Source organism: Mus pahari, chromosome 1 (genome assembly GCF_900095145.1).
Source record: "Mus pahari chromosome 1, PAHARI_EIJ_v1.1, whole genome shotgun sequence".
Taxonomy (NCBI): domain Eukaryota; kingdom Metazoa; phylum Chordata; class Mammalia; order Rodentia; family Muridae; genus Mus; species Mus pahari.
In genome coordinates this window covers 128,982,816-129,000,907 of record NC_034590.1, presented here as the reverse complement: position 1 = coordinate 129,000,907, position 18,092 = coordinate 128,982,816, and the positions used below count along the sequence as shown (strand labels likewise).

The window sequence follows — 18,092 nt, the reverse complement described above, 5'->3', positions numbered from 1 at the left end:
TCAGTCCTTTCCTAGGTGCGCTCCAGTTCTGACTGCCCGAGGTTTACCAGGATAGCAGAAAGGGATTCAGAGAGGGGAAAGGAAATGTCATTAATGTTTTGTAAACGTCTAATGATTACATCAAAATGGATTGGAGGTCTGAGAGACAGATCAGAAGGTAAGCATTTGTGTTCTGAGTTCAGTCATAGGGACTCTTGTGAAATAAGCCAGATGCCGTGGTGGTATGCATCTGTAATCCCAGCATCTTCCAGTGCGGTAGAGATGAGATGACGTGCCTCAATGATGTAAAAGGGAGAACTGACTTCTGGAGTTGTCCTCTGACCCCCATACAATGCTGTAGGATATGCATGCTTCACATACACATCATATATGCACACAGTCATAAACTCATTAACATTTTAAATAGTGTCCGAAGAGTCAAAAGAGATCAACATCTGCTGAAGAGTGGACAAGAAGAGGCCGCAAAGCCTGATGGGTGTGAATATTGACCATGCAGCTAAACTGCTTGAGCTTAAAACATGATTCTATTCATTCTTTTCTGCCCATAAGAGTAAAGCAAAACTGGGGTAACTAGAAAGAGGTATTGTGAAAATAAAATTATTCAGGAAAAATTAAAATAATTTACATACTGCTTTTCCATGTGTCAGGATAGATAAGTACTGTACAGTATTTTATAAATCAACCTAGGTCCAGGAATGTATCTGAATTCCCACACCAAGAAGTAATTGAACTTGACATTTGGTTCCTCCACCTTTGCTTTGTTTTTCACCCTCCAGCTTGCAGACTCCATTCAGGGAACAGGGCACAAGAGACAACAGCCCTGTGGGCCAGAAGCCTCAGGACGACTCAATAAATTCCTCCCCAGCATTTACCAGTGCATCTCTAATGTCTACCGAGACCTGCCCCCAAGGGTCGGACCACTGACTTCCTCTGCTCCCCACCCTAGTTTACAATTTCCCAGTAATGTGCTACCATCCTTGGGAATGACCCTGCCCATGTGGCCAATAGGTGCAGTAATCAGCTAATAATCCAGGAATTGTATGTAACCGCTTTTTTTTTTTTTTTTTTTTTTTTTTTTTTTGAGAGTGAGACAGGGTTTCTCTGGCTGTCCTGGAACTAACTCTGTAGACCAGGCTGGCCTCAAACTCAGAAATCCACCTGCCTCTGCCTCCCAAGTGCTGGGATGAAAGGTGAGCACCACCACTGCCCGGCTATGTAACCGCTTTTAAAGGACTTCCCACACAATGACTGGAAGCAGGCAAGCACAGCCTGGAGATCTGAAATGTGACTGATTTTGTCAGGGGGCCAAACGCTGACATCACTGTGCTCTGGGTGTGTTTCATTTTAATAATAAACCTTGAACTCAGGAGTATAAGTCTGATTTATCTATTGATTCTAAATTAGGTGACCTTGAAGTCTTCAATGTTTCCCAGAAGTTCATACACAGAAGTCACAAGAACATCAAAGCACACACCCATGAATTTTTATTATGCATCAAGCACGTATCTGACAATTTTACATATATGAACTTAATCTTGAAAGCCCCACAAGGAGCACTCTATTGTAATTATTCTAAGGCAGAGAGAATGAGAGGGGTTTTCCTAGGAGCCCTTGTTTCACAAATGTTCCCTGATTGCTTAAAGGAATCAACCTAGCTTCCAAAAGCCACTAACTTGGTGCACAGACGCAGCCTGAAGTCCTCCTTATAGGTGGTTGTGAAAATGGCCTATATCCATCCGTTAACTGAAGAGAGAGGTGATTCATAACAAAGACAACTGCCCAACACGCTCATGATTTTTAATCAACATTTTCATTTTGTGACAAGCTACCCACTGAAATGACCGCTAATATAATACAAGGTGGTTCTGTCCAGTGCCCCCATCCCTACCCTACCTAAGACACGTTGACTTCTAGCTATAAACAATTTTGCAGACTAAAAAATCATTCCTACTTATTAGCTTTCCTTGATGCAAAGGTGCAATAATGCAACCTCGTTCCATGAATATACCTTGCAGTGCGTACTCTGATTCGAAACAGAATGTAAGTCCCACACCAGTGGTTTTCAGCATGACCATTGGGCTTGCTTTGACTGATGAAGCGACAATGACAGCGACCATGGGTGTGCTTCCGAGACACAGCTTCACATTGCCATTTGTAGTAGACTGGATTCTTTTCAAAGACCCTTACTCAGCTGATGCCAGGATTCTTGTCATCACCACAAGAAAAAAAAAAAAAATCCCACAAGAAGCCAATGTGAAGCCGAGTTGGGACTTGGAAGGGTGAGAGTTAAACACTGATTCAAGCCCAGGCATTGGAGAGGGACACTAGGGTAAAGGATAGTATGTCCTCAGGTGTGACATCATGGCCCCAAAAGATTACACAAGGCATTAAGACTCATTTTTACTGTAGATGAAATTTATGGTCTTGTTTGTGAAATTGCCCACCTCCCCAAAACTTGGAGGTATACATCTGGAAGAGGAACATGGTCATATTCAGAGGCAATCACTTGGGTTCTAAGTATACTTCCTTGCTATCTTAACATTTTTATTTGAAATATTGCAAAAAATATCATCACAGTGAGGTAGTCTTCATGCAAAATTTTTTATAAAATTATTGACTCTTGGTTGGCAAGAAAACTTGGGTCATACTACAGAAGGACAAACTCCTTTCCCTTCCCACATTCTCTTACTTTCATTGTCTTTCTGACCTCCCTCGGAAGTGATTCATCCCAATTCTGCACAGGAACTTTCAGAATCATTCCCAGGGCTGGGGATGTAGCCCAATGGTTGAATGCTTACTTGGGATCTAGCATGTACAAGACCCTAGGTTTGATTCCCAGAACAAAACAAAACAAAAATCTAACTGCTGGATCCTTTCAGTTCTCACTCACTCTCTGCCACAAGGCAGGCAGGTCCCAGGGGCTGTTGCTCCTTTATCCTGAACCTACAACCCAGGAGGTACTTGGCACCTGAACTGACCTTGAGTAAGGAGTGAGCAGAACAGGGAATACATCTTTGTCTTAAAAGCTATCTGATACCCCGATTCTGCTGCTACAGCACAACTCAGTGAAATCTATACGGAGCAGTACTTAAATGATTCTAGAAAAGTCTATGTCTGCTGATCATGCTCAAAACTGAAGGAGAGGAAAGCTACTATGAGCCCTCTTGTTTAGAGAAACAGAATTCTGTATTAAAGGAAAAGGAACAGAAAGGCTGAAAGGGCCCACAGGAAATAAAAGTCTGAACAAAGAACACACCAAAGAAGCAGAGTGACTAAGCAAAAGCCTTCGACAAGGAAGGAAGAGAGGGCATGAATTATAAAGGAAGCCCTTAAGTAACAGCAGGGCTCAAGGGAGCAAGCATCCCCAACAGAAGGGAGGGAGAGTGGGGACAGGGAAACTGAGAGCAAACGACCATGAAGACATGAAGATGACAAAAAGCACTGCCCAAGACATTTCACCAAGGAAACAAGCATGGTGTAATAATATAACCAGGGAGAAGGGAGCGAAAGTAGACAGTTTTCTTTTTTTTCTTTCTTTTTTTTTTTTTTTTTTTTTTTTTTTTTTTTTTTTTTTTTTTTNGTTTTTCGAGACAGGGTTTCTCTGTATAGTCCTGGCTGTCCTGGAACTAATATTGTAGACCAGGCTGGCCTCAAACTGAGAAATCCGCCTGCCTCTGCCTCCCACGTGCTGGGATTAAAGGCGTGCGCCACCACTGCCCAGCAAGTAGACAGTTTTCAAACAGAAAGTTTCACTCAGACACTACTGAAGGCAAAACCCTGAGAGCAGCTGAGAATTCTCTGTGCTAAGGATCCAGCTAAGGCTCTGCATTTCTTTTCTTTTCTTTCTCTCTTTTTTTTAAATTTAATTTAATTTGGAATTCATTTTTACACTCCATATTCCATTCCCTGCTCCTCCCTATCTACCCTCCAACTGCTCCACATCTCACACTTCCTCCCCACCCCGCCCCGTCTCCATGTGGATGCCCCTACCCCCCACCACACCTGACTCTAAACGCCCTGGGGCCTCCAGTCTCTTGAGGGTTAGGTGCATCATCTCTGAATGAACACTGATGGGGAAGTCCTCTACTGTATGTGTGTTGGGGGCCTCATATCAGCTGGTGTATGCTGTCTGTTTGGTGGTCCAGTGTTTGAAAGATCCCGGGGGTCCAGATTAATTAAGACTGCTGGTCCTCCCTCAGAATCGCCCTTCTCCTCAGCTTCATTCAGTCTTCCTTAATTCAACAACAGAGGTCAATGGCTTCTGTCCATTGGTTGGGTGCAAATAACTGCATCTGACTCTTTCAGCTGCTTGTTAGGTCTTTTGGAGGGCTGTCATGATAGATCCCTCTTTGGGAGTGTTCCAGAGCCTCAGTGATAGTGTCAGGCCTTGGGGCCTCCCCTTGAGCTGGATCCCACTTTGGGCCTGTTACTCGACCTTCTTTTCCTCAGGCCCCTCTCCATTTCCATTCCTGTAATTCTTTCAGACAGAAACAATTATGGTTCAGAGATGTGACTGTGGAACCCCATCCCTCACTTGATGTCCTGTCTTCCTGCTGGAGGTGGGCTCTATAAGTTCCCTCTCTCTACTGTTGGGCATTTCATTAAAGGTCCCTCCCTACGAGTCCTGAGAGTCTCTCACCTCCCAAGTCTCTGGTGCATTCTGGGGGGGGGGTCCCCCCAACCTCCTATTTCCTGAGATTTTCTGTTTGCATTCTTTCTGCTGGTCCTCACTTGGGCACTTCAGCTTGTTGAGCCTTTTGAGTTTTGTGGACTGTATCTTGTGTATTCTGTTTAGGATCTGCATTTCTAAGGAAGCCAGTCCCTTCTTCAGTTCTTGTCTCCATTGTTTCCAGGAAATCCCACTGTTTTCCTCTCCTGCTGCCTGGTCTTGTGAAGCCCCAAATCCGTGTGCTTTGTAGCCCAAAACTAAGGGACATGAGTTAATTTTAACTCATAGGATACCACAAATGAGTGCAGGGCTTGCCTTGTTGATGATTAGAACCAAAGTCGGTCTACATGGCGGCACTGCTGAGTCTTTATCCTCCCCAACCAATTACACTCTTCCTGGAAACGGGGATAGCTGCATATTTATCCCCTGGGCTTACATTTCACGTTCTAGAAGATCCAGAAGACCTCGGGCCTCCCAGACACAGCTCCATTTCCCGTTGACCACTATCTCCTAAAGGGGACATGAGTGGTGAGTCCCACTTCCTGGCCAATCCATGACCCAGAGCTCCACTACTCACACAGTGACCTTGGGCTGACAGCATCGACATCTCCTGAGAGCATGCTGGAAGCACAGGCACTCAGGCCCACAATCTGTAGTCATGAAGTCTGTGTTCTCCAAGATCTAAGATGTCCTTCCTACCTACTGGGCATTCTTTTCTGAAGACTATTGAGTCCCTGTGCTGTGTTGAATGCAAAGTAGGCTAAGAATCTTGGCACGGTGTTCTCGAAAGTTAGTGACATTTACTAGCCCTGTGCAGAGAGTGTGCTACATTGACATCTCTCAGCCTCAGTTTCCCCCTCTATAGACTGGGACTAATAATACCTAAGTATTGTGGTTGCAATCAAGTGTTCACCAGAGCGCAACGAATGTCAGGATTGATGGAAGGAGATTTTAGAGGCACTCTGGGCAGAAGCAGGGGTACTAGAGATTCTGGGCATGCAAGACATGAATTTAATTTGACTGATCCTGCCTGTCCCTCAATGCTTTATGCTTTGTGGATTTTTTTTTTTTATATAAAGCAAATGTATTTAGAAAAAAAGTTGTCTAGCTAGGAATTTTGACACACAGCACACAATACTTTTCCAAAACCGTCTGCCTCACAGCATGCCAATATTTATGTCCATGATTTAGCATCTACACGGCACAGCCTCTAAGTTTGGTTTCTCTTCCCAGTGAACACTCAGAAGAAAGAGTCATCTCAAGTAAATTTCCTTGGACTAGGCAAAGCTATCTCAACATGGTGTTTGGATTACACACTGTGTACCGGCCCTCCAATTAGACCACGGGATCTCAAGGAGAAAAATCGAGATTTTAAGGTTTTTTTTTTTTACCCTTACAAATTATAAAGCCTAGATTAATCCTGAACCTGACTTCCCTAAGCTATAAATAAATCAATAAAGAAATTGTTGGGGAGGGGGGTTAGAATAGAGAAGAAGGGAGCGTGAGCTAGAGAGCGAAAGGAAAGGAGGATTTGACCAGATCACACACCTTTCCTGCAGCAGGGAAAGAGATTTGACTGTAGGCAATTAAACTTCTTTCCCACATCGAACTCTCAATTAGATCAACAGAACTGGCATCTATATTGTCCCATGACAGGTGCATCAGATAAGCCCACAGGCTCTCCACAGCCCCTGTCTCTTGGGGCACCTCTTCCCATTCTTGGTGACATTTGGTCTCCAGACCCTGTGGTACTCAGCATGTTTCTACCAATGACACATTCATTAATCTCACACTTGCTATTGTACATCAGAATCCGCCACGCTAACCTCCAAAGCTCAGTGTGTGTAATCCTATGTGAGGACTTCCCTGTCACCTGGTCTCCTCCTGGAAAAGTGCCCTGTATTTTAATTCCATCATTCTTTTAGAAAATATTTTGCATTTATTTATGTTTATTTTATGAGTCTGAAAGTTTTCCCTGCATGGATGTGTGTGAGGCATGCACATACCTGGTACCTGGTGCCTGTTGAGGTCAGAAAAAGGCACTAGATTCCCTGACGCAGAGGTAATGGATGGTTGTGAACCACCATGTAAGTATCAGAAGCTGAAACTGGGTCCTCTGCAGGAGCAATAAGTGCTCTTAACTGCTGAGCCATCTCTCTGGCAACCACCATCATTCTCTTTTACGCAGATGAGTCCAAGCTGCCAAACTCTCACCAGAACCTTCAGATCATCTTTTGAAAGGATGGACCAATTTTTTGGCCCCACAGATGACGGGAAATCAGAAAAGACATCCTTCATTTAGCTCTCCTACTAATGTCCTTGTTAAGGCTCTATGTCCTTGGCCAAGTCTGTACTTCATCTCTCTGATCCCATTCTCATCTATGATACAAATATTAATAGCAATTATGAACTGAATACTATATTCTGAATTACTAGCAATAACAGTATCCTTCAATTTTTTTTTTTAAGGGAATTGATTTTGGAACCCTGAGACTACCAACGGCCATAGATGCTCAAGTCTCCTATATAATGAGAGAAAACCACCTAAGACCACAACCCTCCTGAGAGACCTTTGACATTGAAGAGTGACTAAGGAAAGGGATGTCATGTTCTTCCGTAGTGTAACCAATCAAAATTTGCCCATACTTCAGTAATTGAGACCCCACCCATACAACCCCATTTAAATACACGCGTAAGCAGGAGTAAGATTTGTTGAGAAGGAGGGCTTCAGTGCATGAAGGAGTGAGGATGAATTCAATAAGAACCAGCTAAAATGCTGCCCTTTTCTCTATAAGCCTCTAGCCACCAACAAGGAAATGGTTTTGATGGCCTTTCTGTGATAGCCAAGGAGAGATAGAAGATGTTTCTACAATTGGGGTAGGAAGCCAATCCAATCTACCTTACTACAAGCCAGGCAAGATTGAAATTCAGAGAATAAAGAGTTGAGACACTGAGGGTGGCATTGGTTAGGAAAGGGCTTACCCTAGCAACCATCAAGTCCCCGAGCTGGACCTCCAGCACAGAAGACAAAACTCAGTAGACAATGATGTTCAGAGAGAGTCCCCTAGCCTCTGAAGAGAAGGGCCCAGGGGACTGCTATCCTGGGAGCAGCCAGGTGTGTGTGTTGTCCTCTTGGATATCCCTGTAGGCTATAAGCAGCTGGACTGAATTGACCATCTGCCTTTCTGCATCCTTAGAGCCAGGTGCTGGCCTGGCCAGATGACCATGTCTGTGAAAACATGCCTGAAGAAGGCAGAGAATGGATGGTTTGGAAGGGTCTCTGTTTCTGCCCTTTATGGAGGAAAAGGCAGGAAGTCCAATGTGAACATTTCTCTATATGCAAAAGTCATTCATTAATTTACATAAGAAATGTTTTCATAGGAAAAAATCTGGGCTTTATTAAATGAAAAGGCTTCCATTTAAAGAAGGTGGGTCCTTATAAGTCTTGATTTTTCAACTAAAGAAAAAAGGTGATTCCTAAGTAGAGCTCCTTCATAAAAACCCTCCCAAATATTTGACAGACTGGCAAGAGTTTGCCCTGCATCCTTCTAAGGCCTTGCCTGAAGGCCTTTTCATGCACACAGTCTTGGCTATGTTCTCCTGGAGTCCAGAATCAAGTGAATTATTGCTTCAAGGTGGGAGTTGGGGTGAATACTCACATCTCAGACATGCGAAGGGCTCATGCCTCCCCACAGCTCATATTTATAGTACCATTACCCTCTGCACTAACTCATGATCACTTGTGATAAATACATTTCACACACCTACCTGCTTGACTCACGAGGCCTCACTGGACAGCAAAAGGTCATTCTCCATTCAGCTGCTTCTTCTTTTGTCTATCTTAGTCCTCTTAATAAAAATTATTTTTCTGAAATTGCTTACACACTGTAACTTTCCTCTTTAACAGGACACTAGGATTACAGATCTTTCCCCCTTGATTATTATTATTACTATAATGGATGAATGGATGGATGGATGGATGGATGGATGGATGGATGGATGGATGTGACATCAGAGTTGGTATCCCACCAACTATTGAAGTAAATGCCAGGACTATTTACTTCACATCAAATGCAGTGGCACACACCAAAAGCCTAGGCTTACTTCTTTAAGATCCTGTTTGATTGGCTTTTGTTTATACTGTACTTCTATCAGAATCAATCAGCAACTTCTATCATCTACTCTGGAGAAAAGCAAACTCAGTATTGTGGCAAAGAGCTTATTAAGGTGCTAATGCACGTGATGGGAGCTAACTGCTGTGTGTCCTTACCAAACCCAGGCATTGCCCTGAGCAATCTCGAGGTGTCTTCTCACAGACAGAAGACAGAACTTGTGGGATTCTCCTGTGAAAAGTTTAAGAGTGGGTGTGATGGCTAGTTTGAATTTTCAACTTAACACAGTTTAGAATTGCCCAGGAAAAAAGCCTCAATGAAGAATTGTCTAGATCAGGTCGGCCTGTGCACAAGTGTATGCGTGCTTATCTTGATCATATTAATTGAAGTGGAAAGACCCATCCACTGTGGGGGGCACCATTTCCTGGGCAAGGGAACTCTTTATGAGAGTGGGGAACTCAATCCGGGCACTGGCATGCATGAATGCATTAATTCATCATTTTCTGCTCCTGACTATGAGTGTCATGTGCCTTAACAGCATCAAGTTCCTGCCACCTTGATTTCCCCATGGTGATGGACTGGAACCTGGAACTGTGAGCCAAATAAAACCTTTCTCCCTTAAGTTGACTTTGTCAGTGTATTTTATCACAGCAACAGGAAATGAAACTGAGACAGTCCCCGGCACGTTTCAGTAATCCATTTCAGGTGCCCAAAGGAAAGCTGCCTCAGCTGAATTTCCCCATGCTGGGCAGACTTTGGGCTGGCACAGGCTGCCAGAGAATTGAGCATAGACAGGGGAATTGTTGGCCTTGAGACTCCTCGCTGTGCACACTTCATTTCCCTGAATCGTTTCAACCGTCCCTCCCCTTTCTCTTTCCACCCTTCTGATTCCTTCTTTTGTTCGCTCTCTCCTTTGCTTTACTCTGCGTGCTGAGCACAACCATTAGCCCTCCGTGGCACTGCCACAGGAGCATGCTGGAAAGCCAATGCAGGATGGGCACAAGACAGCAGCAGCAACAGCACAGCTCTCCTTCACAGCTGTGCCCACCGTGGGTCACCACTCCTTACAGGCAGCCAATCAAAGTAACCGCAACGTGCTCCCCAGAACAGTCAAAACCCTGAGACACTCTGCCTAGCCAAATAGTGCTCCTATGACCTTGGCACTGCATATTGTTTCCCATTTAAGCCTCTCACAATGCATTTTTATTATTAAACTTCATCAAATATCTACACTAGTTCCAGTTATACTAAAAACTAGCCACATGCTCTGTCCTCCAGAAACCTTGCCAGTTACGTCTTCTCCTTCCGACACACGGTGAAGACCAACCTCACAGCTTATTGAACTGTTGCATTCTTTTCTCAATACAAAGTGCAATAGTGTTGCTTGATTGCTCAGTTGTCCAAGGCTTTTAATATAAAACCCACAGCACAGAGATGTGACCTTCCCTATCTCTGGGGGCTTTATAGTGTTAAACAAAGCAAGTCCCTCTTAGAGCTACAACAGATATTCTGGTTGAAATAAAGTGAGATAAGAATTGCCCCCATTTCTGTGACAGGGAGCAGGGTTGTCTGTGACACAGAACAGGGTTTCTCTATGACAGTGACTCAGCTTTCTTGTCCATTAGTGGCCCTTACCACCTTTCTGCTACCATAGATGGAGACTATGGCTTCGTTTTGACATGCTGTAGCTTTAGAAAGGGGGATTCTCTTCTCTTTCTTACTTCCCAAACAGGAAACTCAAGACTCAAGAAGGCAAAGTACTCAAGATGGTGTGGCTGTTAGCTGGCAATGTCAGAGTCAGGATCTGCAATCAGGCATCTGGTTGCAGAACCCCCACGCAGCCGCAATGCTGCACTTAGGGCCAAGAAACGTGGAGCAGAAGGCTGCCCAAGGTGCTTCCAAACCCAGAACTCATGAACCAGGAAAATCTAAGTTCCTATTCAGGGTAAGTAGCTTCTCCCATGGTTGCCTTGCACTCATAGTTCAAGGTCTCAGATGTACAATTGTGTGTCCCTTGTTGCCCTCAGGGAGGTCAGCAGATACCAAGGATAAGAACACAAGCTTTGGATTCTGTCCATAAGTAAAAAAAAAAAAAAACTGCAAAGGAAATTTTATTTCTAAAATAGTAAGCTTAGGAAATTAAATATCATTGTGCTTGGTTCCAAAAACATGGATTATTACATACACAAACATTTACAAATTTTGCCCATGAATACAAAGATGTATAGACTTTTCCATTATAAGGTCATCAGCATTCCTGAAAAATTCAGGTCACATCCTGAGAGTTACATGAAGTAAATGGATGACCACTGCTACAGCCCCAGTGGCTGGACAAGAATCCTGATTCAGAACTTTTCATAAATTTGGTCCATGCATGATGTGTGCAGTGCTAAGTCTGGATGTCCTTGACCCATCCAAAAAAAAAATATTGTAGCATTGTTCTTACTCTCTGGGATGCTGAAAGTCTTCCCAGCCAACGTCTCTGATGGTTTTAGTAATGATGTATGTGCAGAGAACCAGCTGGACCAGCTGGGATTGGGGCCATCCAACTTTTACTCTCCAAACCACACTAAGGAAGTCTGGATCTTACAATGCCATTATTCATTCATTTACTAGTTGTGGTTCTACAAAGATTTGCCTTATATATCTCCCCTCTCCCCATGCTCTGATTCTATCAATATTTACATATCCCAAGCCCCTAGGGATAACAGCTAGCATTGTAAGGACATTTTGTGTTACCATGCGCAAAGCATTGCATAGCTCCCCACCTTCTTACCAATGAACCTGGCATCATGCAAACAGTTAACCAGTCCTGCTCCAGACTTAGACCTGAGAGCAGGTAACTTTGGCCATCCAGCTCCTCGTTTTTATTGAGCCACTGCATTCTGACATGCCTTGACCAGGACTCTTGATTTATGGCTTCATTCGTTCTCAAAAAGGCATATCTAAGCATCGTGCACCGTTCCAGGTTCCAGAAATACAATGGTAAGCAAAAATCATGTGAGGGCCCTACTCCCTACTCTTAGAACACTGGCATTAACCAAACATGCCCAATATAATGACAAACTGAGATACGAGATACGAGATTGAGAATAATATGTTTAAAGACTGGTGTATCGTCAAGAAGAGGGCAGGGGAGGCAGGGAGGGTTTTCTTGCTTCACCTCATTGGAAGAAGTGGCAGCTGCTATTTAAGCCAAAGGTAAAGGCAGAGGAGCCAGAAGAGGGTAATAGCATTGCTGTGCTAAGGATGTTATTCATACTCTAAGAGAGATGGAAAGTAACCACAAGATTTTAAGATGGAGAAATTGGTTGAGAGGCTAAAGCAATGCTCAAGGTTTTAAGTGAGGCGCGGTGGAGGGTGGATAGAAGATGCTTTCATCTCTGAGTGCCAGATCCATTTGAGGCTTCTTTGCAGCCTGAGAGCTATTGTAGAATCCCAGTGTGCTGGTCATTGCAAGTCAAGGGCGAAGGAGGGGCTGTTTCCAGATGCATAAACTGGATGACCCACAATGTCCTTCATTATCATAATGTCCTATAGAAGAAGAGCAGCTTGGGGGTGAGTGGAGGGAGGAGTCATCGCTCTGAGCTCCACGCTAAGGACCATAGGCATCTCATTTTGATTATACAACACACACACACACACACACATACACACACACACACAAAGTAAATGCCATTATATATTTCTCAGCTTTAAAAAAGCTACCTCTGTAAGCCTAACTTTTCAGGGCAATATAGAGCTCCATTGGCCTCACTAAGTCTCTCAGGATGAATACTCTCTCTCTCTCTCTCTGGAGACCAAAGTCCAAAGCCCAAAGAAATGATCTGAGGTGATACCAGAGACTATGAATAGACTATTTTGGTATCTCAGATAAGGAAGCCACATGGCTGTGCAGACTGTGTATGGCACGAACCCAGAGGTGCTCTGTATGTCAAGGTCTATGTGAATGCCACCTCCTTCATACCCAGTCTGTCCTCTTTGTTTTCTCCAAAAGACTACAAACTCTGTGACTCTCCAGTCAGCCTAGGAGCCAAGAAGAGTCAATGGCCAAAGCCCTGTCGTATTCATTGCCTATTGGCTCTCTCCTCTTTTACAGCTTTCGTTCAGCCCCGCCATCCCATTCCCATTCTTTCCTGTTAAGCTGGAACTCTGGAGAAGGGGGGAATGCCAAGAAAGCATGAGCTTTCTTCTCTAAGACACCGTGCCTTGCAAAAGTGCCCCAGATTTGTGCTTCAAACTCAAACATAACAGCACTATCCACTCAAAGAAACAGTGCTTAGCGGCAAGCAGGCTACACCAAACCTGGCACCTTTTTTTTTTTTTAGGTGACATAAAATATCCCCAAACCACAGGCTGAAAAGTACCCTGTCCATTGAGCACATGTCCTCCAGGACCCAATGGTGTAAATGGCAATGAGCGGCTCTTTTCTTTGAGACAGACCGCTGCCTTCTGACATCTGGTTGCCAGGAAAAGGTCTGGTCTGATTGTTTTTTTAAAGGTCCTGAGGCTAAAGCAGTTCTCAGCTGCTGGGCTGCATTATCTCACAGTGAGAAATGGAGATGACTTTTTACCTAGTCGAGGGCTTATTTCTCACCAGCCCACAAGCAGATGATACTGCACTCACGGAATTGGTTTAGAAGCCTGAGTTTCCTGTTCATAAATGCTCCAAGCAAAAAGCAGTGACTCAAGCAGGGAATGGTAGAGTGTGACTGTAAACCCAGAGACGGAGAGGCAGAGTTTCAAAAACTCAAGGCTATCCTGGGCTACAAGAGATCCTACCTCAAAAAAAAAATCAAAACAGGGAAATGATTTCTAAACACCTGCTTGGCTTGTAGTGTGGTGGAAACCAATTCTGTGACCCCAGATCCAAATACTTAGAGCTCCCATATGAATGGGTTGTGTAGCTTCTCCATTATCGCTGCTTTTTACCACTATGGTTCTTTCCCAAGTGCTTCTTAAAAAAATCTCTTCTCAGGGTTCTGAGAAATGGCTCAGTGGGTAAAGGATGACAGACCTCAGTTTGATCTCTGGGACCTACATAGGGAAAGGAGAGGACTGATTCCCGCAAATTGTCCTCTGACCTCCACACATTTGTGAGCGCGCACGGTGCTTCTTTCCAAGGCAGTTGTTCAGGAATCGTTAAATCTGTGAATTCTTGTCCCAGTGTTATACATCCCTGAGTCTACACCAACAGTCAGACCACACTGCATTTTTCTCCTCTAGAAGTTCCACTGCGGACATGAGTGCCTCAGCTGTCACTGCTGGCGTGGCAGATGTGCCCCCTGGTCTGCAGGCATGATGCCACATTCTCTTTACAAACAGCATTCCTCGGATATCGATGTGTCCTGTTTTTCTAGAAGCAGCAGATGACCCCCGAGGCTGACTCATGACCTGGTGTGGGCGGTAGTGGTCTCCACCCACCAGCAGCTGTGTGAATTGCATCAGCTGGTGGTATCTGGATGTACAGGAGCCTCAGCAACTGGTCTACCCAATGTGGGGACACCGGCTTCTTGCCAGCCACATTCCATGGCTCTCTATTCACCCATAGGTTATCCCTCAGTTATAATTCTTTCTCCAAAGTTCATGATAACTTGAAGTTTACTTCCATGAATTCGTTCGTGACCTGAACACTCTCCTGAGAGGAGTTCTGTGAACCTGGGGAACATTTCCCAAATCACAGGCAGGAATCCTTTCTTCCTTACCATTCCTCTTCAACCTCTCCTACACAGGAATAGTGGACGTAAGAAAGACATCGACATACAAACCGTTAACAGAACGGAAAGAGAGGTGGAGCCTGAAGGGCTGATCTGAACTTCGGAATTGTTTCTGCCTCTGCTCCAAGTCTGCACAGACAGGTTGGGGAAGAGCCAGGGAATGCTGGCAAAGAGAAGAAAAATGTCTTCTCCCTTTCATTTCAATATCCAGCAGTGGCCATGGAGAAAAGAGAAGCATAACTGCGTTCTCAGGGAGTTTGGAAGGCATCTCCATCCACATAATAGTAGCTCCCTTTGGCTGCGGTTGCCCTTGGCTTGGTTCTTGCTCTCATCCTCCTATTGGACTTATCTTTTTCTTCTAGTTTAATCTAGGGACCGGCCTGGAATGAAGACCATCTCCTCTCAATAATGACAAACAACAAATGGTCTTAAGAGGGAAAAACAGACAAATCTCTCCAAAATGTTTCGTTTGTTGGCTTGGTTTACGGAGCCAGGGAGGGGACTGAGACCTTGCAATAGCTCTCTCCTTTGAAATCCTGTCTCACCAAGGTTGTCTTGAACTCATTCTGTAGCCCAGGCAGGCCCCACACTTGTGATTCTCCTGCCTCCACATCGCTAGTTCCTGGGATTGCAGGCCTAACCAGGCTCAGAACTCCAAAGTTTTGGTTCTTAGAGAATATAACCATGGCTCATAGCAATGCCACATCAGAGTCTTAAAGTCCTCATTGTCTCCTGAAAATAGCCAGCCCATGTTAGACCTCAAAAGGAACCTCAACTATTTTATTTTTTTAATATTTATTTATTTATTTATTTATTTATTTATTTATTTATTATAAGTGTGTACTCTGTAGCTGTCTTCAGACACTCCAGGAGAGGGCATCAGATTTTTGTTACAGATGGTTGTGAGCCATCATGTGGCTGCTGGGATTTGAACTCAGGACCTTTGGAAGAGCTGTCGGTGCTCTTAACCGCTGAGCCATCTCACCAGCCCACCTCAACTATTTTAAACCATTCAAAGATACAGCTACAATATATCAAAATAAATAGCAAAACAAGGGGAAAATATGACCATCAAGCAGCTTTAAGAATTAATCTATATTAACTTTGAATAGAAAACAGCTTATCTACAATTCTGTTCTAATTACTAAGCTAACAAAAGTTAAGTACAAAAATCAGTAAATTTCTTTTCTTTAAAATGCTTTCCAGAGCACTCCCAAAGCATGGAATTTCAGAAAGCCTACTATTTTACTATGCATAAACTTCTCATAATCAAAAAGCATCATGACAGACATATTTCTCCAAGGAAAACATCACCTAAAGCAGTGGTTCTTCTCCTAATGCTGCAACTCTTTTAATACAGTTCCTCATGTTGTCGTGGCCCTCAGACACAAAATTATCTCTGTTACTACTCCATAATTGTAATTTTGCTTCTGGTATGAATTGCAATGTAGGTATCTGATAGGCAGGATATCTAATAGGTGACCCCCAAAAGGGTCACTACCCCTTATCGGTTGAGAACAACTGATGTAAAGCATTGCTTCTTCTTGAATATTGTATATTAAGCATGAATTTTATTACTGAAAATGTTTATTAGGAGAAATGTGTGATGGCCAAAAGTGACCACACACTTTTGTGGAGGCTGAGTGAGGAAGGTAATTGTGATTTCTAGCCAGAAGTCTATTCTAAGAAAAGACCAATTTAGCTATAATTGTTCGTTCCTCTGGCTAATGCAGGAAGCTGGTAACAATTTCAAACAACCTCCTTTTTCCAGTTCTTTTTTTTTTTTTTTTTTTTTAATGATGTAGAGCAATTGCTCGTCTAATGAAGGGACTCAGTAAATAAATTAGACATCACTTTCAGCTGATGATTCTGAAAGCAAATCTCCATTCCAGGAATTGTTCAGAAATGAGACTTACACCGTCTGAACATTACTTTTAGAAACCAAGACAACATATATGATGAACCACAGCCTCTGTCCCAGACTCTGTGTTCACACTCGGTCACTATCTGCTGACACACGGGCACATACCACATGCTGCCAAGATTGACTTCCCGGCTTCCAACATCTTTCTCCCATTCCTAGGTGAGCAGTGGATGCTTATTTCAGGAAAGACACAAGACAGTTACTGAGTTTCTGCAGTAAATAGCTTTCTTTTCTTTTTCCAATGTATCTTAGTAAAACTTCTAAGGAGTCAAACCCCACAGAAGTGATCAGACACTTTCTCAAATAGGAAACTAATCCTCCCAAACACTGCTGGTGGCCAGGCTGGAGGTGGAGATGGGCTAAAGCTGGGTTACAAAGTATCAGCTTTAATCAATTTCAATGGCCCCTTTTGGAAGAGGAAAAGAAAGAAAAGATGTCTACACTTGATGCTCTGGTGGTCCTCCCTGCCCTTTGTTTTACAGAGTAACAACCTGCCTTATGTTGGATGCACCACCTCAACAGACTTTAGTAGCTTCTGTGAAGGTTTAAAGGTAACAGGCATCATATAGTATGTATTTTCTCTTATGCCAAACCCACAAAGGTACTTTTGGTCTTCATAAAAGATCCACTTACTAAATAAGCCTACCTTTTGTTTTTTAAGTGACAAGACTGAAACATTTCCTTTATGGTTATTGTTATTATCATTATCATTATTATTATTATTATTATTATTATTATTATTGCCATGCTAGAGAAAAGTGCCTCTCCTGTTCAGAACGGGTAGCAAATGCAGAAACATGATGACATTACAGTTTAGTGTTTACATTTTCAGACAGTAAAATGCACAAGACCATCATGCAGGGCTCTTCCCTCAGCTCCATCAACCTCAGAGGCTGGGGCCACCCCTTGAGCCTCTGCCCCAGGGTGTGGAAAGGAGAGCATTCAGAATACCCTGGAATGCCCCTAAGTTGAGCTCTGAGCAGGCTCTGATCCAGGCAGCGTCCTGGCCCTCACAAGGGCTTTGCCACTCCCAGCCTAAGTACTGTCCCAGGGCTAGGTTCTTCCTTTTCAAACCTACAGGTCTTGCATCTGGGGAAGGCTGGACTTTTTTCCTCCTCCACCCACTGTCCTTCGAAAGCAAACTCTCTCAGGACTGAGGCTCAGGAGACCAGTCACATCAGTTCAGACAGGCCTCACCACTCCACCTCTGCACCTTGCCTGACTGCGGAGGAAGATCGCTGATACTAGAGTTGCAGCGGTTCTTCGCTGGTGCAGCTTGCACACACAGACAGGTAATCCGCAAAGTTGTTTTCACCCTCCTCATCCTCCTCTGCTGCACATCCTTTCCTCCCGACTCCAGCAGCACACACCCACACGCAGACACACACATACGCACCCCTCTGCAGCTTCAATTTACCAGTTTAGATTTGGCGCGTTGCAAAAATTCTTCCATGTCTCTGCTATAGACCGGGACCAGGGGTCCGGATGGAGAACGCAGAGAGAGAGGAGAGCTGCGGCGGACTTGAGCGGGATCTCCAGAAAGTGGTCGCTTTGCGCAGGGACCAGCCGCTCCCTAGGCGGGCCGGCTGGGACTGAGCCCTCCTTGCTTCCTCTGGGCGGCTTGCCCAGCCCACGCCCCACGGCAGCTCCAGCTCCGACTCTGTCCTAAT

The 18,092-nt window shown here is 44.1% G+C and overlaps 1 protein-coding gene across 2 annotated transcripts in view; it reads right to left on the bottom strand.

The window, feature by feature from the left end:
- The window catches only part of Prune2 (prune homolog 2 with BCH domain), a 262,843-nt gene extending 244,827 nt beyond the window's left edge, over window positions 1–18,016 (bottom strand). For both annotated transcript variants that reach the window (XM_021202837.2, XM_029538042.1), the window contains exon 1: window positions 17,840–18,016. In XM_021202837.2, the coding sequence (XP_021058496.2) occupies window positions 17,840–17,875 (36 nt within the window). In that variant the 5' untranslated portion in view covers window positions 17,876–18,016. The remainder of the gene's footprint in view (window positions 1–17,839) is intronic.
- Between the last annotated feature and the right edge of the window lie 76 nt (window positions 18,017–18,092).